The 25,966-nt window shown below is 51.7% G+C and overlaps 1 protein-coding gene across 16 annotated transcripts in view; it reads left to right on the top strand.

Annotated features, from left to right (window-relative positions):
* The window catches only part of celf2 (cugbp, Elav-like family member 2), a 150,267-nt gene that overhangs the window by 77,836 nt on the left and 46,465 nt on the right, over positions 1-25,966 (top strand). For all 16 annotated transcript variants that reach the window (XM_036518127.1, XM_036518134.1, XM_036518140.1 and 13 more), the window contains 2 exons: positions 15,316-15,512; positions 24,140-24,222. In XM_036518127.1, coding sequence (XP_036374020.1) covers positions 15,316-15,512; positions 24,140-24,222 — 280 coding nt within the window. The remainder of the gene's footprint in view (positions 1-15,315; positions 15,513-24,139; positions 24,223-25,966) is intronic.

The following is a 25,966-nucleotide window of genomic DNA, read 5'->3' as shown; positions in this document are numbered from 1 at the left end:
CTCCTGCCGTTTCTTCTTGTTGGACGAGTGTTATCAGCTCTCCCTTTATCTTAATGTGGACTTGGAAAGAGAACGAGGGTGATAGATGACTCGCTGGATCAGACAGGCAGGCCTCTGGACACCAGGTGCTACAGCTACCCAAATACTACCCTTGGCAGATGGGGGGAGCCCCCCCCCCCGGGCGTCGGTCTTGCCCCCCCTCTCTCACCGTCTGCTCGTCTGCTTGTCTGCATTCAGTTTCTCCTTTTCTCTCTTTCTTTCTCTCTTTCTCTCCTTTTCTTTTTTGCCTTGTCTGTGATTGGACGTAATCCGCGCAGCCCAGCTGCTCTTTCTACAGCACATCAGCTCCTCATTTGAACCTTTTTTTTTAGTGTTTGTTCGGACCTCGTAAACGCCAGACCCCAGTCCTTTTAAGGTTACTAATCCCTCCGTAAATCAGTACGTGCCTTCCTGAATTCGTGGGTGCCAGACTCCTGCCAGTCTTCCGAGCTTATTAATTCCAATATGTTTGTGTGCCGCTTAGTTTGTGCTTGGATGGTTCTGACTTCATTACAGTGCGCCGCATCTGTTGCCAAGCCCCCTCACACCCCAGATGTGTTTCTGAAGCAGCCTGGCGGAGTTGTATTTACATTATCTCCGTAATTTAATAGACTCTGCGAAACAGCTTGTTCTCAATCAATACTCCTTTACAGGTGTCTAACCTTGAGCAGAGCAGCCAGCGTTTATAGGGCATTAATTAGAGCTCTACTCGGCTAATTATTTCCACATCGAGCCCGTGCGCCGCATGAAGGAACGCAGCAACTCCACTTGTCTGTGTGTTTTTTTTTTTTTTAAACAGCCTGGTCTACTACTACGCACCCATTGTACATGGTAGTGCGTGTATTAACACATTGCACCTGCACATAACACAAGACATTCCAGGGCTAGGACAGTGCTACTGGTTTTGTGCCTGACATGGAGACACGGAGGGATGAACCAAAAGCTCGAATGACCTCCTCCTCACCAGGGGGCACCACAGTTCAGCTCCACAGACCGGATCGGATATGTTTAGACTAGGTCCAGTAAGGCCCCACGGTCAAAACTTTTGTTCCCGAATCTGATCAAACGGGCCCACAGAACGTAGCCGGTCACGCATTTGATTGGCCGTTCCAGGCGCAGGTTGTGTAACTGGCTGGCTTTAGATCAGTCGTCACAGGCCGAGGCCCACTAAAGGCAGCCACACAGCTGCAGATCGATTTCCAAGCCGGAAAAAATACTAGGTAAAGCACTACACTAAAAAAAAAAAAAAAATATCAAGCAAAAGCCAGCACTCTTCTCTCCGCCGGGAACAAAGTGGAAAAACCCAAGTTAAGAAAGGGCCGCGGTAATAAATCTCTCCGGAGTGAGTCTTCCGCGGTCACCAGTGGCTTGAGATAAAGGAGCGGCCTCCCACAGGCGTGGCTGACCGCGGTTCACAGAGATAGCGGAGCTGACAGAGGGGAGAGCCGGAGAGCATACGGCCCATTTCGAGGTATCCGCGGTACAGGAGGCGCTCGTCATTCCCCAGCCTGTGCTCCGCGGTTGCGAAACGCTCCCACCGGGCGGCACTCCCTCCTCCTGGCCTCAGCGCCTCTCCCTGAGCCACAGAGCGCCACGGCAACCCGAATTCTCCTGCATTTATTACACATATCACACGTTTATAGCGTTATTACATAAGTACATGTACTAATCATGCCTGCTTGTTGCCTTGTTATTGGTTTTTATATGGAAAATGTGAGTGTTGTGCGTGAAATAGTCTTCCGCACAGTGCAGCGGTTTTTGGGATCATTTGCAGGGATCCCAAGAGCACAGATCCCCCCCCTATTGATGAGGGTCTCCTGTATTGTGGGGTCAGTCAAACACCGAAAGGGGAGTAGAGCATTTTGAGCGTAGCGGGGCAGCGGGGCGGAGCCTGTCAGGTGTTTGGCGCCGCAAACCGCACGCTCCCCGAGCACAGCGCAGTGCTCGTGGCCTCGCGGCCGCCGCACGGTTGCTGTTGGACTCGTCCCAGTTTTCGGCGGTTTGGTAATTGCTGCTCCGCCACGCTGCTGAAAGCAGGGCCTCGCAATTGCGCTTGTCAACACTCGAGGGATGTTGTAAAGAGCGTTTCTGTAAAGGGGGGGTGGGAGAAATCGCGCCAAAGTCATTTTAGGCTTGCGTAAAACTTTTAGCGTGATGACTGCGGACCGCAGGGAGGTAGTCGAACCCCCTCATTTGTGTAAATACTCCTGAATGAATGTGTAACATGTATAAGACCTTCCCTTTTTACTGTTGGCAGCGGGGCCACCTTGCCACCCCCCCCCCCCCCCACCCCCCATCCGACAGGATGTGGTGATCCACATCATTTCAAGTTATGTTACTCAGCACACGTTCATATGCAGAGTGACTTGCATAGCACACATTTTTACACATTGTCTGTTTATACAGCTGGATATTTACTGAGGCAGTTGGGGTTAAGTGCCTTTTACAAGGCTACAGCGGCAGTGCCCCGTCTGGGAATGGGACCAGCGAGCCCTGCCCCTTGCCCCTCTCACCATACCGCTGCCCCCGTGGACCACGCTGACTGCAGTACTGGGAGGATCGTTTCCTCCTCGGCCCGTTTTTGGGAAGCATTGCATTACACTACATTCACTTAGCAGACGCTCTTACCCAGAGCGACTTCCAGCACAAGAGAACAGAAGTGTATCCAGCCAAGCTGAATGAGCAGCAGCATCAGACCAGGCTAACAACGCTGCCCACTCCCGTAATTAGGACCGAACTGTACAGCACTCAGAGGGCATTGTAAAGGCTGTGGGCTGCGAGGATCTGTAGCGTGTGAGTAACGTTTAGCCGCGAGCTAGCCGAGCGCCAGCTCTCACGCAGCTCCGCACCCCCTGCTGTGACGCATTAATGCTGCGTGGTGTTTACCTGTATAAGCTGCGCGGGTGTCAAGGCGCAGGGCGAGCTGCAGAGATGAGGCGCAGAGACGCGCTCTGCCGCGCGTCTTGGCGGGGTGGTTAAATGCGTATCGGCCGGCGGACAGCGTGCGGGCCGCCGCAGCGGAGACGCGCTGCACCTGACCATAATGACTTCTGGCAGCAGCGGTGTTAAATCCCCCCGGTAAAGATAATGGGATTGCTGAGGAGGAATTTATATTTAGGCGCCAGTTGTTCCGGCTTCGGATGCCGGCTTCAATCCCGCTAACTCCCCTTGGGGGCTGCAATAAGCCAGTCTGCAACCCCCCCCCAACACACTCACACTCACGCGCGCGCAGTGTCCTCACATTACAATATTTACCATGTGCTCCAATCGTGCATTCAGATTGAGCCAAGGAGCTGAGCCGATGTAAGCTTTTATTTAAAGGTAGGGTTGCATGCTCAATGAGTGCGGAGCCGGCCTCTGCTGGAAGCCAGCGGGTTGTGTCCAGAGCAGCAGTCTGGCAGAAGGCTTCGAGGGAGCAGTGTGTACCACAGGCTCTCTGTGAAGGCAATGTTAAAGTAGAGTAGCGAGGTGTGGGACGGCAGCTCGTTATGGTTGGTGAGCAGGACGGTGCTACCCTGGCGGATCTGCAAGAGGAAACAGAATTAGGTTGTTTTCCAGGGCGTGTCTAACCAGGTCGTTCAGGGCGCGGTGGGGTGGGGGGTGCTGTTGGTTTGATCGATCGCTGCGATGCTCTCACTGGGGTCGGCGCTGAGATGTATCGGCCCAGCTCCCTCCTGGGAATCAAAGCCACGGTGTTTTTCAGCCCTTTGTGTAAAAGCGCACCTTTTTGCCTTTTACTCGCCGAGGCAGATGATTCGGCACTCCCTGCCCTGAAGAGAGCGCGTGTGGCGTGTTTTCGGCCACCGCAGGCCTGAATAGAGCCGCGGGAAATGACAGAAAATCGCCGGCGCTGTCGAGCGGCTTCCGGCTCGAGGCTGCCCCCCCCCCCCCTTCACCACCCTGCAGCAACGGCCAAACTCCGCGTGTACAAATGGGTTCTCTATTACAGTAGATTGCCAGCATATGGCCCGCTCCCTCTGCAGGTTCGGCAGCAGATTGTTCCGAGCTCGTCGGGTCACGGCCGCGGGTGAGCGGCAGGCGCACGGCAACAGGCGCCCGGCGGTGTTCGGAAGCGCCTGCCCTGCCGGCACATCGCTCAGCCCGGCGGCACCAACCCCGCGGTACGCAGGCGGCCGCCGCTGTCTGATGCGCGACGGGGGAGGGAGGGGCGCGGTTCCGTCTGGAGGAGGAGCAGGAAAACGCGAGCGAAGGCGCGGGGTTACGATCGCGCCATCTGTTCCCTCCTAATTGGAACGGACGCTGACGTCTTTTTTTCCCCCCCCGAACCCGCCCCGCTTGACGCCTGCCCCTGGCAACACGCACGCGTTGCTGCTCTCCGCTGCGGAGGTGATCGCTGAACGGCGTCCCCCCTGTCACCGGATCGGAGAGGCAGCTGTCTGCGTGACAGTCACACCACGTGTTTTCTTCCCAGCTTCCCCTGTTGTCGATGGCAGGCGAGAGGAATTATCTGAATAAATAAATAAATTTACTGCAAAACATCCATGTTCCAAACGGATGAATCATTCTGGAGAAAAACGCATAATTTGCCTGTAATACAGACAGCATCTACGATGTCGCTCTGTCTGGCCAGTTTGGCTGTGTTTTCAGGTTATTGATGGCCTGTCGACACTTACATTTGTTCATTAGGTAGACGCTCTTATCCAGAGAGACTTACAAAAAGCGGACACATTCAACAGGTTTAGGCAAGCGAGCCGCATAGATACCGATATAAACATACAATGTGTAAAAATCATTCGTGCCATCCTTGAACTGTAGTGCCATTGTAGAGCAACATTGAAACAAAGGGGAAAAAGTGCTATCATAAGGCACACAACCATATTAATAGTACCAGATTCCAGGTGCTAGGTTTGTACTGTCACAAGCTTGCATCTCCACCTTTGCTGATTCGGCAGCAATGTACTCCTTAGCAGAGGAACGGCTGTCTCAGGTATGGCTGGCGACCAAGATGAACGGCTCTTTTAAAGATGGGAATGGATAAAGGCAGGGAGTGGGAAAAAAAAAATGGCCGAAAAGTAAAAACAAATGAAAGAATGGTAATGAAGATATAATGAGCTTTCCTGGGAAGCTGGGTCTTAAATTAGAGCCCTGATACCCTTGCGCCAGTGAAGGTTTAATGGACTACTTGTTCATTTCGAGTCAAGTTGCCTGGAGGGACGTGTGGAAGATTGAGTCTCGGCAGCGGAAGGAGCTGTTAGAGCGCTTGGGCCCCACAGCCGCGCCTTTTTAGTCATTGCGCGCGCTTTAAAGGACACATTAGCAGCAAACGCCCCCCCCCCACCCCCCGCCAGCACTGAGCAGAACACTTCCAGAAACCCAAAAACCAGACTGTGACTGTGGATGTGTGAAAGACTGCATCACCCCTATTGTTTAACCTTAGTCCGCCTACCTTTCATACCCAAACCCCACCCCCAAATTCCAGCACATAGTGGATCAGCATAGCACTGGATTATTATAATGGTACACTATCCATGTTTTGTAGAACTTTGGTTGAACAGCGCTGTATGGTTTACCCTTGGACCGTCTCCCACACCCCTGCTTTCGCCCACTCCCAGCTCAGCCTGACACGCTAATTAAACACCAGCTCGTAGACCACGGAGCAGCGTCCTCGAAACGGACGTGCCCCGCCCAGTTCGGCGGGGCCGCATGGCCGAGCCCCGCACTTAGCGGGCCGCTAATGAAGGGGTTCCTTCCTGTCGTGCCCCCCGCCGGGTCTCTGTCTCCCAAGGCCCCCTGGGTTGGCAGCGGGGCGTGGCCGGGCTGATAATGGCGGGTATTAAAGCGTCAGTGGTGGGGCCGGCCTGTCGGACGAACACCTGGAGCTGGGGTGGGGGGGTGGGGGGTTGGGGGGGCGGGGCGGTGATTCTGTGAATGTTTGCCACACTTGTGGGTGAATTGTGGGTATTTTGCCCTCTCCAAACAAAGAAGTTTCTTGTTTTTAAAGTCTTTAAAGCAGAGGTATCCAAGAGACGGTTATAAACAAAAGTTTTATCAGATCTGGTCTGAAGCTTAGCTTTGCTTCATGCTGTTATTTTTTATTAGTTGATGTTGTGTTGTTTTCATTGTTTAACATTTTGTTTTTATTGTTATTACTAGTAGTGGTAATGTTAAAATTTTATGTTCTTACCTCATCCTGTCAGAGATATACATTTGTATTTGCGGAGTGTTTTTGGGTATTTTGTTCGTTTGGAGGGGGTATCTCTTAAAATCGGACTCGTTTCATCTTCCTCTCTTCACGGCAGTTGACAGGGCATCCCCATGTGACAGTTGCGTCCACTTTCAGGGTGACGTGCCCCCTCCCCCCTTCCCTTCGTGTCTCAGCTCACTCTGATTGGCAGACGCAGCGACAGGGCTCCTGGCTGCATGATTAATATTTGTTTTGTTGGGTGTTTTGCATCTTAATTTCATCTTCAGCTCAACGGTAATGTGATTATGATTAATGGTGCAAAGTGTGGAAATGCCTTTATCAAAGCAATGATGGCTGGCAAAAATTTTATTGAAGAAACCCCCCCATACATACACACGCGCACATACACGCACACACACACACACACACGCACACACACCCCAGCTGTCCCCCATCTTCTTAATAATGTGTCATTGCTGTCCTCGGTTAATGCATCTTTATTAAGAAGAATTGAGCGGCGCACAAAATGGTTGGTTTGAGCGCGAGCGTGTGGTTACAGCAGCCAGCAGTAACTGTAACGTACACTGACATGTTCTGCACTCTGGAATTATTGTTATTTCTATAACACGCGCTTGTGCTTTTAAGTGATCCTCGCAGCGACCGGAGACACCGCAGCGGTTAACCGCGCAGAAGGGGCCCTTTCTTCCTCGGAGTGCCTCCGCGGTCGTGGTGCGGTTTCCCGCTCACTCGGTGTGAAGAGGAGCCAGGCCCGGTTCCAGCAGGAGTCGGCATCCCCGTGAGACCGTGCGCTTCACGACATTCGTGATCCAGAGCCTCGCACACGTTTGCCAAGCCAGCACATCTGGCCAGAGCGACGGGCCGTCGGGCGCTTGTGGGAGCCGCGCCCCAGGATTCGAGCCAGCGACCATCTGGCCGCGTGTACAGCTCCCTCGCCGGTGCGGCGCACAGCTGGCCCGGCTCGGGTTTCCCACCAAAGAGAGCCAGCACCTCTGTGGTCGCGAGAAAACATCTGTCTGGATCTCGCAAACCCCCCCTCTCGTGCCCCCACTCCAAAATCCCTCTTGTCCCTGTTAGCTTGGAGTGTTCACTAGACTCCTATTAATGACGCATACAGTTTGCTTCATTAGCCTGTTAAATGAGCTTTAGCAGAACACAGTACTCTAACTCAAAGTGAACTGCAGCTGATATGACCCTGGAGCCACTGCTGAGGTGTGGAAGGCGTATCTTTAACTGATAATGTACAAGGCTGATGTAGAGAAAATGAAGGCCAGGCCTCAGCTCCAGCTTAACCAAGAGAGATTTACCCAAGTCAACCAAACTTAAGGGAGAGAGAAGGATTGAAGCATTTTTGCTGAAGCAGTCCACATTAAGTGCTTTGCCCGCCATGCCCCATGCAAGGTCAGAGGTCAAGCTGTATGGTAGCAGAAGTTCTATATGCTCCTAGACCTCTGTGGTTTTGTGTGGGTTTGAACGTTCGCTCACCCAGCTATTGAACACCTTCAGCTCAGTACGAGAGCATCTTCTGCTGGTTGGATAGTGATGTAGGCGCTTGCAGTGGGGAGGGTGTGGGTGCTTCTGTGGTCAGCTCCCAGTAGACAGGGAGGCAATGACCGGAGGGCCCAGACACAAGCCTCGCAGGTGACATCACCAGTGATTTGTGACATGGCCAGCTTCCTGGCTGCGGACAGACAGGGGCCAGGGGACAGGGACTTCACAAGGGCCGTCAACGCAGACTGAGGTCAAAGCATGGCAGATGTGTGGTTGGCTCACTGCGTCCTTATCACTATAACGGGCCTACAGCTGTCCTCAGACAAACAGCACTAGGCAACATTGAGCATTTAGGAGCAGGACTCTTTACCTAAAGGTTACTGATTCGCTCTGCAGATGGGGAAAACAGCCATTTTACCACTTAGCTCCTGTAAATATACAGCTTTGTACAGCTGTATAAACGTATGATAATTATGCAAGATGCTCCGGATAAAGGCTGAAGCGTGTCAGCCTCATCCCTCCAAGCTCACGCTCAGGTGGGGAATAAAGGCAATGGCCATTTCAATAAAAGCAAATGAGATTTGTGAAATTATCGTCAGCTGTGTAAGGACACCGCGGATACAGCTTCATATCGCAGTGGGAGATCCCATCTGCTCTCCGGCTTTTTTTCCCCCCACGTTTTGGTTTCACGCCGTATCTGTTTGAAGCTCGGAAAGGCGGATCTGGCGCATAGAGAAAACACTCCTAAATTCTCTCCTCTCTCCAGGAGCTCCGTTTAATTCCACAGATTTGGCTGTTTTCTCCCACCCTGTTTGAGCACAGGCGGCATGCGTTGCGGTTCCTATCGAGCATTTCTTTGGTTTTACTTTTGTTTTTTTGCTTCTCTTTGTTTTCACTCCACTCGTTTTAGATGTTCTCCTGGAGCATTTCGTGGCTGCCTTTTCCTCGGATTAGGGAATCAAGGGAATCATTTTCCACGTTGTCGCCAACCGGCTCGGACATCGCTGGTTTTACAGTTCCCACATAACCAAGCTATTGTGACAGCCCGCTCGTTAAAAAGTGCGCTATTTGGCTGCATTTTCATCGGGAGCCAATCTGTCTTTACGTAAATAAAGCAATTTAAATGTCTCCTCATTCGTAGGGTCACATCAGAGTGTCCTTTGCTGTAAATTTTTTTAAAGTGGGTTTAACTTCCTTTTAGTTTTTTAAATATATTCTGCTGTTTTAGATTATTGTGCATTTGGAAGAGGTGCTCAGAGGTCCGCTTCCTGTGGCGGCCTTATCCTCGTTATACGCTGTGGTGTGTCTCTCGTTAGCACTGAGATTCGGAGGGGAGACTTGTTTGGGGGGGGGCAACTTGTTGATGCAGCTTCATTAGCGGCTTGACACTTATCTGATAATTTTCCCGAATTGCTCGTCGCCATGGTTACCCCACAAACAAGCAGAGTGGCAAACACGGCGGAGGACCGCGGCGCGGGGGCCCCTGTCTTCGTTATGGAGATAACGAGCTCCTCGGGCGCCCGTCGTCTTTTTTGTGTTATTATAGAAGTTTCTGACACAAAAATCCAGACTCGATGAATAAACGAGTAATTTGCATCCGGCGTTACACGTCTAAAACTGCCTCTATGTTGTCGCGGCAGGTCTTCATGCACAAAATGAGGGACAAATCATGCTCGGCAATCAAAGTCTAGACAGGTGTGGTGCGTGGGTTCAGGGGCTGGGCTGATAACCAGAAGGTCGAAGGTTGGAATCCCCAGAGGTAACACTGTGCTGGGAAATGGATGTGACATTACTTCAGTTAATATCTAGAGGTATAACTGGATACAATGTAGAAAATATGAATAAAAATGAATATAAGACAGGCAAATCACCTTGGGTAGTGTAAAGTGGGATCTGTTGTTTAGTAGGTTTTATCAGAAAAGTCTGTATCCATACTGCACTAAGGGACTGCTTTATTTTGACGCACCAACAGCATTGATGAAGCGTCTTCAGTGAACGCCCTGGGTGTTTTTCCAACTGCAGCTGCACCATTGTAATCTGTCCTATTTACAGGAGGGGCGATCAGAGTGGCTTCGGCCGGGCCCAGATTACCACGTCGACCTTGGGGGCGACAGCTTGTCAGGAGTCGCCCCATCATCCGGTCGTTTGAAGATGTCTCCCCGCAGAGCCCTCCAAAACGTCTTCTGAGTTTATGGAACAGGCCCGTGGGGGCCCTTTCTGAGGGGAGGATTTAGAGAGAGTTCATTTCGATTGGCAGTCGCTCCCTGTCACTGTTACGGAGACGCGACCGTGTTCGGGACGGGCCTGCCATGACGGCGCCCTTCACAGAAGGCGAAATGGGGGGAAGCAAGGAAGTCGGAGCCGGTGTTGAGGCAAACTCCACCTTCCTTTTCGGAAACCATTTTTTCACTTGAGATTTCTTTGTCGGGCCTCACGGAGCACGGAGCGGAACTCGCTCCTTGTGCCTGCACTCCTGAATGCATATGGATGTGAGAGAGGGAGAGAGGGAGAGAGAGAGAACAAAAGAGTGTGAATGTAAAGCAGGCCTCGCATTGCTCCGTGAGCGAGAGAACCTGAATCCGGGAAAGCGCGATTGATCCCCTACCCCGCACACCCCCCCCCAACCCCACTTCCCAGATGTGCAAGACCTCTTCAAAGCGGAGCGTAGCGGGCTAACGACAGAACCACGCGGAATGTGAGAGGGGGGGAAATGGGGAAAACGTTGCTGCAACCCCCCCCCCCAAAATCCCGCGCAGCCAAGCCTCCCTTCTCCTCTCCCCCCATAAATCCGAGCACAGCAGGCCTCCGTTTGAAACACAGCCCCCAGCTGGCGTCTCCACACGGCGCAGGAAGCAGAATGGTTTATTCATCATACCTTCGGTTCGCCGCGCCGCCCCAAGACAGCTCAGGGAAATAAAACTCACTTCTTCCTCTCGCACCTCAGTCACGCGGTACGTTTTTTTGCATCGTGACAGACTGACTCGTTTTGGCGTCCCCCTCTCTGCGAAGCGTATCCCCGCAAAAGGTGCGCGCCTCTTTCAGAGAACAGGCTAATAAAGGAGATTGTGTACCGTTACTCCGAAGGCAGGTGTTTACCTCAATTTCATACCCTGAGGATTCAGCAACGTCTTTGTCGGGTAATCGTTCGGAGGCTAGTTCACCATTAGCCTATGCAATGTCGACTCAGCTGTGTCAGGAAAATATTGCAGAAACTGATTTTTACTCTTGCTCTTAGAGATAAGTAGCATAACTAAGCAATACTCCCTTGTTTTAGCATTAAGTATTGCTCCCTTTCCTGTGTGGCAGGCTGAAATGGAGGCAAGGCGTGGAGAAAAGTTTTTTTTTTTTGTCATTTTCATCAAACAGAAAGTTCAGAGTTAAAGAAGCAGATATTTTTTTATTTCACTGAGCAAATGCTGACCATATTTCTCCAGACAGGGAGGTGGAGGTAAGGCTGGTATTAAAAGCTCAGATCAGGTGAAAATGATTTCCACACAGGTTTATCTGAGCGTTAAAAAACAGGCTTGAAAGGCTTGATTGTCTTGGCACCGCCTGCATTTTTTTTTTGGGGGGGGGGGGGGGGTGTTGTGCAGAACAAATGACACGCGTGCCTCGAATGAGACGAGGAGGTCGCCACGGTGAAGTCGCTGCCGGCCGTCTGAGGCTGCCAGCTTTCCCGCTGTCAGATCTTTCAATAAAACACCCTGCAGTTTGTGTGTGTGTGTGTGTGTGTGTGTGTGTGTGTGTGTGTGTGTGCGTGCGCCTGTGTGTGTCAGTGAGTGCATGTGCATATCCTGTGTGTGTGCAGGTGTGTGTGCAGATATATTCGTACATGCACTTGTGTGTCTGTGTGTGTGTGTGTGTGTGTGTGTGCCTCTATGCACATTGGCGCCGCTCAGAGCGGGCCTGCATTATTATAAATGCGATTAATTAGGATCATGAAGCATTGCTGATTACTGTTATTAAGCAGTTACCTGTCAGCTCGCGTGTAAAGGGAGGGGGGCGGAGTGCTCTGTCGCAGCTGTCAGACTGACGCTGATGTTAAGTTCAGGCGGGTTTACTCCCGGTGGCCGCGTTAAAGACCCCCCCCCCCCTTTGTTGCACATGCCCGAGGGCTTCTTTGAGACATTCGGAAACGTGTCATTTTTTTTTTTATTTTTAAACGAGCTGTGAGATTTTTAAATGGGGGGGAAATTAATTTGAGGAATGACATTCTCAGGGTTCCTCGTCAGCTGTTTGACAGCGTTATGCGGGGTTCTGGAGCTGTTTGTGTTCCCCTTGAGCCGGTGAGGAGACGGGCGCCGCCATTGGTGGAGGGGAGAGGAGAGGAGCTGCTTTGTTCGGCCCACGCCATGGCTGTGCCTCCTCCAGGCCAGCAGGTGGCCTTAGACCCAGGCGAGGACGTGACTGCCAGATGTCAGGTCATAAGCAGGTGTGTGGCGGGAGGGAAGGACGCGGGCCATCTGTAAGCGCAGGATTAGCCATTAGCCAGATGCCTGGCCTAGACGGCGCAAAGGAGCGTGGGGTGCAAGGGACAGTGGCAGAGGTGGTGGCCACCAGGGAGAGGACCCTCTCGACAGCTTAATCCCTGCCACAGGCTGCCCTCTACAATAACCCACCTCTCCCCTCAGCATCCACAACAACACGGCCCGTGTGAGCGACCGCACCAAGGTCTCCCGGGCTAAGCCACTCTCCCAGTGCAGGGGGGGCAGTGTTGGGGGGGGGGGGGGTGTCTGAATAGCAATACCCTCCCCTCCGCCGTCCCGCCAGCTCCAGGCTCCAGTGTACAGTAACCGCAAACAGCATGGAGCAGCGCTAGGATCACCAGACTCCAAATCCACTTACATGGGTGGAGTCCGCGATGACGCCCTAGCGTGTTAGCGAGTAAACAACTTCACCTCGGCCACTTCGGTAAACGCCCGGATTTGCGTGTTTCTCTGTAACTACGTCTACTGAGCACATGAGAAGTATAATGCAATCCTGGCTCCCTCGGCCAGCTCGAGATTCCCCGCGTTACGATGCGCTCCCCAGACACATAGCCTATTGTTCCGCCAGGGGAATGGCTGAATTGGCATTCTTCATTCTCGGAACAATGACGGTCTGTCTTCACCCCGTCCCCCTGTCCCCCCCACCTCGGCTCGACAGAAAGCTGCATGTCACTTGCTGCACCGTCGCCGACCCCCCCAGAGCTGATATTGGGGAGTGCTCGGTTTTGACGGGCGTGTGCCGTCGGGGAGAGGGAGATTTAGGAGCCCGGAGAGACCCCCCCGGGTGTCCCGCGGTTGTCCGGGGCGCAGGAGCGAGGCGTAGGCGTTTGTCCTCTATTATCGGCATTCTCGTGGCAGCAGTAACTCTTCCGGACCACCTCGGGGACGGAAAGGGCGGAGGGGGACCCGCGCCGGGTTTGCGGAGAAAGGACGCCGATTTGGGAGAGCGTGAGCTGAGGGCGTGGCCCCCGTTCCCTCTCCCCTCTCACCGGAGATGTCCCTAAAGTCCTTAAAGATGAACGTGGACGCCTCCGCCGAGCGCTTCAGCTCCTTTTGCAGGAGATGGATGTCCCGTGTACAGAGGTCGGTGTGTTTGCGGTCCCCTCTCTCCCTCTCCCCCTCTCCCTCTCCCTCTCCCTCACCCAACCCCACAGTCCAAACAAAACCCCACTCCTCTCAGGTATATCTCTGAAAACCCGTGCTAGGCCGATGTTCTCCTCTCGCTCTTGGCTCTTTCCTTCTTCACAGATCGGCACCACAGATCTTCTCCCATCTTTTCTTCCCTGACAGAGTAGCTCACCGTGGAGGGATACACAGGGTGTAGTCGTGGTGTAGCAGCACATCGACTCGCTCGTTCCCCCAGAGACGCGCTCTGTAACGCCTCAGGCCTAATCATGCAGCGTTTTTCACATTTGCCCATATAAAAGGCCCTCATTATTCGCCGTTACAATGAAAGCGTAAAGATTTTCACAAATTTGTCCTGCGGTTTTCATCTCTCTGCAGCGCTGAGTCAGAGAGGGTAAAATGGATGTTGTGCTCGTTCAGTCTATTGTTCCCTCTCCGAATTGCCTCACGGTTTTTTTTTTTTTGTCTTTTCATTTTTTAACTGTCATATGTTTTTTTTTTTTTCGTGGCCGGCCTGGCCGGCTAACGCGAGGCCTCCCCTGGCCAGTGGTTCTGTAAGGTTGTAGGAACGTTACCGCAGCGATGTTATTGAAACAGTACAGCGTTGATGCGGAGTTGAGGGTGGATTAAGTTTTTGAAGGGGCGGTGAGTGTGTGTTTATGTTAGTGAGTCCAGGCCCAGCTTTGGCGTGGGCTAGGTGGTATTTAGTTTAATTTAATGGCACTTTATTGGCAGGATGAACAAAATCAGTTTTGCCAAAGTAACAGTGTAAACCATAATGATAAACAATCTCAGTACAACTATACAAGAAACCTCTTTGTCTCTCCCATTATGTCTCTCCCTCTTGTGTGTCTCACTTTTTCTCTCGCTCCCTCTTTTAATCTCTGTCTCTCTCACCCCAGTCTTTCACTTTCTCTCTTTCTCTCCCTCTCCCTTTTCTGTCCCTCTTTTTCTGCCTCCCTGTTGCTCTGTCTCTCTCTCTCTTTTTCTCTCCCTCCTATGCTTTCTCCTTACTCCTTTTTCCCTTTCTCTCCCTCTCTCTCTCTCTCCCTCCCTCTGTCTCACTCTCGCTTTCTTTCTGTGCAGTGAATGTCTGGCAGCCCTGAATTAACACCTTCCCTCCCCCTCTCCCCTCGCTGTGCCTGTGCAAATCCGATCCCCATAATTACCGGGTGTGTAAATGCAGGCCCTCCGCCACCCCTCCATAAGGCTCTGAAGCTGCACGTGCAGTCAGTGATGGGCAGGAGGGCTGAGCCATCGTCCTTAATTTTCGCATACAGTAGAGCGGCGCATCTTTTCGCCCCGCTGCTCAACACAGCGGCCGTTAAACGTCAGGGGCTACGAGGCTGCATCGTGCAGAACACGGGGAGGGGGAGGGGGCATGGGAGCAGGTGCAGGGATGGCTTGGAGGGGGTGGGGGTGCAACCCCATGGTCTCTAAGCTCAGCTTTCAACACTCTGGGTGCTAATCTCCCTCCCACAGCTTTGCACGCTCGCAGAGGATCTGAGAATTTTGTGTGTGTGTGTATGCGTGTGTGTTGTGGGGGAGGGGGGGGTGGGCTTATAATGGCGTGTGATGTGTTGAAGCAGCGTCCATGGTCACTGGATAAGACACCCTGTGTAGCTTCATCTGCTTTCATGTGACATGTGACTCTGTTATAGAAATCCTGTTGACCAAATGCATTGTTACCAGCTTCTACCATCCATCTCCCCCACCCACCCTTAGAAAAGTGCTGTTGTGATACAAGAGAATTTGTGTGCGTGCTTGCGTGCGTCCATACCATTAGATATTATAGGTCCTATCAATGAGTTGTGTATGAGTACAAGTAACTTGATGGACGTATGTTAAACCCCAAGTGCAACCATTTTGTTCAAACCAAAGTCAAACCAAATTTAGAAGCATATGAATCGAACGTAACACCAGGTGCCCTGTGGTTGTGCGCTAAGCCCGTCGATAGACTGAAATGGCAGCCATGTAACACAGCGCCCCGTTCTCTTTGCTTTCTTGCAGTAATGGCACGGCCAGCAAGATGAATGGGGCCCTGGAGCATTCGGACCAGCCGGACCCGGACGCCATCAAGATGTTCGTGGGCCAGATCCCGCGGTCCTGGTCGGAGAAGGAGCTGAAGGAGCTGTTTGAGCCGTATGGCGCCGTGTACCAGATCAACATCCTCCGCGACCGCAGCCAGAACCCACCGCAGAGCAAAGGTAAGGGCTTGGCCCGTTTCCACCCGGCGGTCTGCTCTCAGTGGAGCAGGTGTACACCATTTGCTCTCATATAACACCATTAAACTACTCTACAACTGTCAGTTTCATACACAATTAATCTAATCTACCACTGTTCAGTCTCATATACCATTAATATAATCTACCACTGTGCTGTCTCGTATACCACCATTAATATAATCTACCACTGTGCCGTCTCATATACCACCATTAATCTAATCTACCACTGGTTACTCTCATATACCATCCTTATTCTACCACAGTTCAGTCCAGTATAGCACCAGTAATGTAATCTACCACTGCTTACTCTCATGTACCACCATTAATTTCATCTACCACTTTACTCTCATGTAGTACCATTAATCTAATCTACCACTCTTTAGCCTGATATACGATTAATCTAAATACCACTCTTTACTCCCATATACTCTGTGACACAAATGTTCTATTATGACCAGATATTCAGCTCCTGCGTGTTGGCTAGTAACAGGAAGTGATGGTGCTGTTAGCATTCTTTCACTAGGGATGGTCTGTTTTAGAAACGCCCCATTGAGAATGTTCCCAAAGAGCCAGAAAATGAGAACGCTTTCAGCTTGAGCAATGGCAGAGACAGATCTTTCAATACAGCATGCACCAAGCTGACTGCCTGGTCAATATCAAGAAAATCTGTGCTGTCGGCTCCTGGGAAGAGGGGAAGTTAGCACCTAGGTGTGAAATTCTATACCACAGAGAGCGGAATGTACTACACATGTACTAACAGTTACATGTAAGGGCCGTTTCAGGTACTTCATGTGCTAGCGTCCTCTCAAAAAATAAAAAACAAATCGATGCCCTACAGTAGGTGTGAATTTCCTAGAGACTGATAGAACATTAGTCTGAAAAATATGAAACCGTGTTGGATGCAGCAGAGACACAACCACCCACTAGCTGATTCACTTCCTGTTCTAAGATTATTCACTTCCTGCCTGGGTGTACAGAGCCCTTTTTACTACACAAAACACCAATGATGGATATAGCGTCCTAGGAACCTGGCTGAGTCAGTCTGGAATAGAATCTGATTTTGAAACACTTTTGCCATGACATTTTGTTTAGTTTAGTTGTTTAGTTTTTTTTCCCCGAAGTGTTGAAAGCGCTGAACCTTCACCCTGTCCATTTGTCTGATAGCATTTGACTTCTGCTGAGCGGCTGTCTGATGCTTCTCCTCACTGAGGCAGTTCACTCGCGCTCAGGCTCAGATCCAAAGTCAACCGCTTTTTACTTCCAAGGCTGTGAATGTTTTGTCCTTTTGTCACCTGAACTGCAAGCTTTTCTTCCCTTTTATTGTTTAGTTAGGACGTGTGTGCAAGTAGTGTGGGGGACATTACTCATCCATTCTTCTTTTTAGCTGCTTGACCACAGAAATGCTAGAGCGCGGTGAAATTTGGAGACGGTCTCTTATTCGACAGCAGAGTTGCTAGAGTGCGGTGGGTTTGCGAGACAGTCCTTTATCCAACAATAGAAACGCTCAAGCACAGTGATTTGCCCCTTATCCAATAACACTGCTCTCAAGTGTTTCTGCTGTTGAATAGGGGACCATCTCCAAAATCACAGTTCCCGGGCATTTCCGATGTTGGAGACGGTCTCTTATTCGACTTGCAATTACGCCGGCGATTTCCTTGAGAACGTTTCAGTCCAAAAAAAGTGTCGAAAAGTGCATCTTAAAACGGCAAACACCAGGAACCCCAGCTCGGAGGAGGAAAGAGGGAGAGCGAGGGAGTTTGCAGAGACATGGGAGGAGAGAGGGGGATGCAGAGGGAGGATGCGAGAGAGGGCGGGAGAGAGAGAAAGACGAGCGATGTATTCATTCCGAACAAGCTGCTGTTCTCCCACTCCCCGCGGCTTGCCGAGCGCCTGTGAAGAGCAGGCCTGGCCTGCGTGCGGAGTGTGCACCGCCACAGCCAGATTGCCAAAGTGGGCCTCTCCCTGGCATTGCTGCGGAGCTGATCATCACACCGTTTGTCTGCCGCTGGGTGGGCTCGGGCACGGCTGCGTGATGTCCACTGGTGGAGTTCCCCAGCTAGCCTGCTCCTGTGACCGGTGAGGTCAGCAGTTAGCGTTAGGGTTAGGTTGTGTCCCTTTACAGTGAGCTGTTTCAGTGAGGCTTCAATGAGGTGGCATGTCATGGAACGGAAATGTGTTCACTGTCACCGAGCAAGAGGAGGAGAGGAGAGAGACATGGAGAAAAGAGAGAGTGAAGAGTAGCAAGAGAAGAGGCGAGGAGAGAGACACGGAAGAGAGAGGAGAGGCGAGATGTGAGAAGCAGCAGGGAGTGTGATTATCCATTAGGGAAATAAGCCTTAAGCGAGCCCCGGAGCCCCAGGGGCTGTCCGCCGGTGACATCGGGCGAAATGAACACTCCATCACCAGGGCCGGGTTTCTGCGGTGATTGGGATTATCAGGCGCTCCAGACGGAGGAGGGCCACGTGGGATGCTGCTGATTGGCCCATCTGGAGCAGAGGATCCAAAGGGAAATGACTTTTCCCGCTCACTCTCTCTCTCTGGATTTCTCTTCGTCTCTGTCTCCCTCTCACATGTTGAGACATAGGTGAATGTGGGTGCGCGCACACACACACACACAGCCTCTGAATGCACGCCTATGGTGCTCAATCCCCTCGGCCGCTTTGAAATGGCTTCATTCCTTTGAAAAGGTACACAGTGTTGTTAGGGCCTGAAAGCAATCGCCCTTAGAGTGGCTCACAGGGACTGCACAGTCCTCTCCAGGGGACAGAATGAATGAAGCCACCGCTTGGCTCCAGCTCACTGCTGTGGAGACACTGTGTGTGTGTGTGTGTGTGTGTGTGTGTGTGTGTGTGTGTGTGTGTGTGTGTGTGTGTGTTTGTGTGTGTGTGTTTGTGTTTGTGTTTGTGTTTGTGAGGGAGCACACAAATATGTGATGTCCCTCAGGCCTGTGGGTTATATGTAAATGTACAGATGCGTGTGTGTGTCTGGTTGCAATCTGGAGCCAGTCGGTTTAGTGATTCTACACTCCAGGTACCAGCTGGTCAGTGCAGCGGTGTTTTCCAGGTAGGTCAGTCGAATTTATGGCTGCACCCCACTGTGGGCCGTCCTCCCCAAAGCAGTGGTAAGAAGCCACCTCATCAGCAAAAAGAAGTTTTTGGAGAAAACTGAGGTAGCCCGCTGTGCTTCGAAACTTTCCGAAAACTCCCAAAACCCACGAGGGATGGGTGAAAGCGGAGTCTGCCCGGCCGCAGATTGGACCGGGGGGCGCTGGGCGGCTCGGGGGAGCACCACGTTCCTGCGGCCATTACGGTCGTTCCACCGGAGCCCTGCAGGTAGAGGAGAGGGCGTGCCACCGCAGACGGGCGCGCGGTTCCGCCAGGTCCAGCGGCGGGAAACACCTCAGCAGTGATGGAGTGGGTGAGAGTACAGGCACAGACCCCCGGCGCAGGGCGTAGCTCCTCGCCTCAATTCGGCAGGAGGGGACGGGGTCATTAATCTCTATGATCCTGACTGCCTCCCGCCTCCCTCCGTAATCCAGTGACTGCGCCAACAGAGGGGCGTTGGGGGGAGGGGGGGGTTGGGGCTTGTGGTCCCCTCACTCTTCACCTGATGGATACACTGTGTGGATTTTAATGCGTTCAGATGCTTTCGTCCTGACGGTTTCCTTGGCTTGCGCTGTCTCTAGTAAGGCTTTTTCCAGGTGTACGGGGAATCTCTCCTCTTTCTCCTGCTCTGCGCATGCTCTCATTGCTAGCGCTCCTGCTAAGCTGGCTGTAATTTTCCCCGCGGTGTATTCAGGTGAGACTGGTGGAAGCTGGATTTATTTCATGTTTCCTGGAGCACTGCGGCCTGTTAGAATCCAATAAGCAGATATTAGCATTGTTAGCCGAATGCCCCTGTCTGTTGGTGTGCTGCAGCGATGAGGGAGAGAACGATGTGTGTGTGTGTGTGTGTGTGTGTGTGTGTGTGCGCGCGTGCGTGCGTGCGTGTGCATTTGTATGTTACTGTAGGATGGAGCTGTGGAGTGTGTGCACCTGTGCATGCTTGCTTGTGTGTGCTCCTGCAGTATGGAGCTGTTCAGTGCTTCTCTTTGGCCAGGGAGTTGTGTTTACAGAGTTGTGGCTGGACAGGTTGCCAGGGTGGATTGAGTACCCTGTAAATCATGCTGATGGCTCTTTTTTTATCTCTCTCCCGCCTCCTCTCCTCTTCCTTTCTGTATCCCTCACTCTCTTTTGCCCCTCTTCCTCCTTTTCTGTTTTATCTGTGAATTTCTCTGTGTGATCTCTCTCACACACTGTCTCTCTCACTTTCTCCCTCTCTCTCTCTCTCGTGTCTGTGAATTCCTGTGTGTGTTCGAGGAGGCACCAGCAGCCGAAAAGCGTTTGAGAATTCCGCAGATAGATTTGGCACATCGCTCCTTCCCCGGCCAAATGTTCGCAGCACAGCCTGTTCTCTGACGCACTCTGGTAAACAGGAGAGAGCGCGGAGAGAGAGAGAGAGCGGGAGACGTGTCCCCCGAGTTCCGCCCGCCCGTTCCTCTCCATGTCCTCCGAGCCTTTAAAGACTGTTATTTACCACCCCGCTGTCACGCAGGCGTGGGTGATATCATAAACCCCGCCTGCTCTCCAACTCTGGGACATTTGTCATTTTCTCTCTCTCAACCCCCCCCCCCCACTGATCAGTAAGAGAAATGTCCAAGGTGCACCCCATTCATCTCCACTGTGATCACTGGGAAGCATCTATGGTACCTCCCGTTCATCCCATCTCCGATCCGTGAGAAACATCTTTGGTACCTCCCATTCATCTCAGCACTGATCACTGGGAAACTTCCATAGTACCTCCAATCCATCTCCTCTCTGGTCACTGGGACACGTCTATGGTACCCACCATTCATCTCAGCTCTGATGCCTGCGAAACATCTATGGTACTCCCCATTCATCTCATATCCGATACGTGAGAAACATCTTTGGTACCCCCCATTCATCTCAGCACTGATCACTGGGAAACGTCCACAGTACCTCCCATCCATCTCCTCTCCGGTCACTGGGAAACGTCTATGGTACCTCCCATTCACCTCAGCTCAGGTCACTTTGAAATGTGAATGGTGCACCCAATTCCTCGCGTCACAGATAAGCGACACCTATTGCAAACCCCATTCATCTTCCCGCTGATCGCTGGAGAAACATCTGTGGTACATGCATGCATCTCCTTCACTGCGTGTGGCTGCGGGGGGGCGTGTACTCGCCTGCTTGAGCAGAACTGACTCGTGTCGGGCTTATCACTTCAGCGAAGCGTGCCGATCTCAGATACGGCCTCCTCTCCTCATGACCGCCTGAGGATGATATTGATGGAGTGACAAATCTGCGCGCAGAGGCAGGGTTGGACGGAGGTTTGCGCATACAAGGTCTGACACATTCCGTGGTATTTCGGGTTGTGAAAGACCTCGCTGGGTTCTGGAGTAACCTGTGTGTTTCTGTGAGAGTGTGGGCAGGTGCGTACGTGCACACAAAGAGGCAGTAGAAGCAATCAAAACAGTGAAGGTCTAATAAAGAACAAAAAAAAAAACATTCAAAATCCAAATTGAGATCTTAATAAAAACGGTCACAGTCCAAGCTGAGACATTAATAAAAGCATCATTTCAGTTCAGAGTGTGGCTGTTTTTATTACCCTTTCCAGAGTCAGACTGTGACTTTTTTAATGAATCTTTTAAGGCAGGTTGCTGAGAAAGAAGCTGGGAAGATGTGTTAAAGAACCACACTGAGAGAGAGAGAGGAAGAGGGAGAGAGATCGCAGGTGGGGGGTGGGGGCGGAGGCCCGGCTGCTCCTAAAACCACTCCGCTGTCAGTTTCAAACACAGAGCGTTGCCTCGATGGGAACGGCACAACCCCAGCACTTACAGCTGCGCTTCTTTACACGTCAGGCGATGTCAGCCTCCCGCTGCACAAGGACACGCATGAAAAGCAGAGGGGAGATGGGCCTGTGTTCTCTTTTCTTTCTCTCTCTCTCTCTCATTTTCTTCCCCACTGTGTCATTCTCTCAATCACCTTCTTCATATCATATCCACACTCTCTCTCCCCCTTCTGCTCTCTTTCTGTCTTTCTCCCTTTGTCTTTATTTCCCTCCCTACTTCTCCCTCTCTCCTTCCTTCTGTCTCTCACTCTTCCCACTTCCCTTTCCTGCTCTCTGTCCCTTTGTCTCCCTGCCTCTCTTCTTTCTTCTCCTTCCCTCTCCTTACCTTTTTCTCCCCACTTCCCTCTTCTGTTCTCTCCTCACTTCCCTCTTCCCTCTTTCTCTTCCTCGCTCCCTCCCTCTCTCTCCTTCAATCTCACTCTCTCCTGCTCTCTCTCCTTCCCTCTCCTTCCCTCTCCTCTTCCCCCCTCCTCCCTCCCTCTCTGTGTCTGGCTGTCTCTGTGAATGGGAGCATGGGTCAGACATGGCTCTGTGCTCTCTGGGTGAAAGCCGAAGGCGTAACAGCGGCCTCTTCCCCCAGCATTCATCAGCACTCGAACGCAAACACACACAGTCCCAGCAGAGACGCTTTCCCGCTTATCTGAATTATGGAAATCTAAGAGCAGCAATTTTGCACCCTTGATGTGGCTGCTATCTGTGTCACACTCGCGGAATTAACATAATAATGGGCAGGGGAGGCGGGGTGGCCACTGCGTGCACGCGCGCGCACACACACCCGTGCACTGCTCCGCGCTTGTGGGGATGTGGTGTTCAGTGCGCTCGCTGCCTGTCCGGGGCCCGGCAGAACCGGCGCAGCAAAGCGCCGGCGCCCCAGCCCAATTACATCTGCAGTGCGTCGGCAGCGAGCTCAAAAACACCGCAGCCGCAGAGAGCTCCTCTCCTCCTCTCCTCTCATATCCTCTCCTCTTCTCCTCCCCCATTCCTTTTTTTAACAAAATTCGCAACCGCTCCTGTGGCTGTCGCACCAGTCTTGTCTGGGATTCAAACCTATAACCCCCTGGATGCCAGGTTAGCCTCTTGTGCTGCTCATCGTGTTTAACCAGGTGTTCATTAGCGCTCCCTGGAGTTTTGGGGGGGACTGTCCACCCCGCACTCGTAGGGAAGACAGATGGGGGTAGGGTCAGCGGTCAGCTGGTATTCAGACCGGTTTGACCGCAGGGCATCCGGAGCCCAGTGCGGCGAGCGTGCAGTCGAGAGCGGCTCCGTTCAGAGACCCCGTGCCCTGCGAACATGCCGGGGATTTTAAACTGCGGCCTGTGAGCTCTGTGCTCGGCCAGATGTCCGAGAGGCGTCACGTATCTGAGAGGAGGAAGAAAGCGAGGCATAAAGAGACTCTCCCCGTCAGCCTGACAGCAGAGCAGCACAGCCTGCCTTTCAGCTCAAACCCCATTTGGCTCAAAGCTAAAAGAGCTCACTGCTGTGGGCTGGGAGGGTGTGTGTGTGTGTGTGTGGGCACATGAGTGTGTAAGTGTAAAAGAGTGCGGATAAAGGTAGAAGCGCGTGAGTGTATGAGAGTGTGGCAGAGTGTGCTTAAAGGTATGTGTGTGTGGTTAAAGGAATGTGTGGTGTGAGTGAATATGTGCGTGGGGTTAAGCGTATGAGAACACGTGTGAGTGAGATTGGCTCCCTGCTCGCGTCTGCGCTCACCGCCTGTCCTGACTCTAAAGCAGGGCGCTGGGGTACCGCAGGGAGGCTGCAGAGAGAGAGAGAGAGAGAGGGAGCAAGAGAGAGAAAGGGAGGGAGAGGGATGGAGAGGTAGAGGGAGAGTGAAAGAGAGGGAGAGGGATGGAGACAGAGAGGGGGAGGGATGGAGAGAGAGGGAGAATGAGAGGATGGGAGAGAAAGAGAGGCAGGAGGGAGGGAAGGAGAGAGAGAGAGAGACAGAGGGAGAGGGAGAGAAGGAAGGGGGGGGGGGGGGGGGGGCTCCTTCACTCTGGACAGTCCCGCCCCCCTCCAGCCCTGCTCCTCCGCCTTGATCAGCGCTCCTGACAGCAGCCGGCCTGGGACGCGCCTCCAGGACATGGCACTGCATCTCCTCTGGAGAAACTCACTCAATACTCAGCAATCAGCATCAGCACTCTCCGCTCTCTCACCCTCATCCAATCAAAATCCAATCCATATCATCACATGACCCGTGTGTTCGTAAATTAGTGACAATGATGGGAGTAATTAATGTCCTGTGAGGTTTACTGTAGAAGGCTGGATATTGTACGTCACTTAGCTCTTAATACGAGTTTAAATGAGCTTATTTAAAATTAAATTTATATTAAATTTATATATACCCCAGAAACCGGCTGCAGCCCAGCCTTTGTATGGGAGTCTGTTTAGAGGCTGGTCTGTGAAGCTCAGTGCTGGTGAACGCAGGGGTATTGTTCTAAACCATGCCTGGAGGTGTGTAGCAGGTGCCTCAGACACGCGGCCCTATGCAGGGACTGACGTTCTGCCAGGCCCCGCCCACCAACTCAGCCCCCATGATTCACTGCTAACCTGTCTCTGTGTCTTTCTGCCGACTTGTGATAAGCTGTGTGACATTTGATACTTAGATATGTCATTCTGTGCCACACTGATCCTTGTAGTTCTTACCATTCTCTCGCTCTCTCTCGCTCTCTCTCTCTCTCTCTCTCTCTGCTTTTTCACAGGGTGCTGTTTTGTAACATTTTATACAAGAAAAGCAGCTCTGGAGGCCCAGAATGCACTGCACAACATAAAGACCTTATCTGGGGTGAGTACGTGTGTGTGTGTTGTCTTGTCATGTGTTGGTATAGGGGCCGAGGGGGTGATGGAGATATTCATATCCCTCCGAGAGGATAGCCTTGGGTGTGTCCCACTCTAGGCCCCATAGCTAGGACTGTTTGGGGGTGTTTGGGGAGGGGGGAGCTTGGCAGTGGCCTTGGCCTCTACTCCTTCTATAAAAGCTTATGTGTTCATCATGTACCCCTCTGTGCTACTCCCAGTTAAGGCTGTACCTTTTGAAGCCGCTTCTTGTTCCTCACAGTGACTGTCCCAATTCAGACTGTACCTTTAGAATCCTCTGGTTGTTCCTCACAGTAGGTAGTTTACATGGAGCCTAATATTCCGTTAATAATCGGCTTCAAGCTCAATCGGAATGAAAATGTCTTGTGTAAACACCTTGATCGGAATGAAATACCCCAGTCTGATCGAGAATTCAATCGGATTTAAGGAGGTGGTGTAGATTTCTGATAATCCATTCGATAGGAAAATATTAGCCATGTAGACGTTGAATCAGATTGCCTTCTGCGCTTGGAACTTTCTGCGCATGTTCATTACACGAAGTAATGATGTATTGACTTTTTACTATGCATGAAAAAGACCATGTTAAACATTCTCAAAGAATTAACAATAGTCGAGCGACTAGATGGGCGTAAATCCCGCAACAACGAGCTGTTTAAGCAAGTTTGGGAGAAGCTTAATGAAGCGGGGGTAAATGGGTCTATTGACCAAATTAAGAACCGCTGGAAGGGGCTGAAGAATGGGTATTATAAGGCAAAATCTGACCAAAACAAAAGTGGTGCAGCCCCTACCAACTTTCCATTTTTTGGCATAATGGAGGAAATTATGGGACAACGGCCGCTGGCTACCGCAGCCCAACACGGTGTTGATGTTGGGCTCAGCTCGCCTAAGACACTGGAGAGTTCTGCCTCCGAGGAAAACGTCTCTGGTAGCCGTCACCTCTCCCTCCCACCTCACACACAGTACTCATACATTTGGATTACAGTTGTAGGCTAGATTTTTATGTTCAATTTGCTTTTCAGGTTAAAGTCGGAGGTTGCTGTTTCTATTCAATATCCTATAAAGCATCCCAGAGTAGTCGGTATAGTGTAGCCACCAGTCCACTCTAGAGCTAACGTTAGTTGGCTAGCTAGAGCATCTATTCCGATTGTACACGTGACATGTAAAAGAGCACAAACTATCAGATCGCTTTCATGTAAACAGTACGTTCCGAATCATCAATCGGACTGATTTCATTCCGAATGAAAAAAATGCGTGCATGTAAACGTAGCTCGTGACAATCCCAATTCAGGCTGTACCTTTTGAAGCCTCTGGTTGTCCCTCACAGTGACAATCCCAATTTAGGCTGTACCTTTATGAGCCTCTGGCTGTTTGTCTCTGATGATCCCACATTGTTGAGGAGTCTGTTGTAGGTGTCACCCCAGAAGACCTCTAAGTTGTCTGTCTCAGAGAAGGAGGGTGCGGATGACGGGGCAGGGTCAGGAGTCGGGTGGGTCACTTTCTTTGTGTCTGAGTGATCTGTATGGAAACAGAGTCAGTTCCTCGGGATCAGCTATGAAAAATGGGACACGGATTGTGGCAGTTAAATCATTAGCACTGACAGTACAACAGTCAGAACCTACTTGGAGACGTTTTTCCACCAAAACACGTCCTTTTTCCAACTATTACATTTGCAGTTGTTTTACATTCTAGTCTTTCTGTCGCAAATTGTGTTT

Source organism: Megalops cyprinoides, chromosome 23 (assembly GCF_013368585.1).
Source record: "Megalops cyprinoides isolate fMegCyp1 chromosome 23, fMegCyp1.pri, whole genome shotgun sequence".
Classification (NCBI taxonomy): domain Eukaryota; kingdom Metazoa; phylum Chordata; class Actinopteri; order Elopiformes; family Megalopidae; genus Megalops; species Megalops cyprinoides.
Note: the sequence above shows the minus strand (reverse complement) of the source record. Positions and strands in the feature narration are given on the sequence as shown.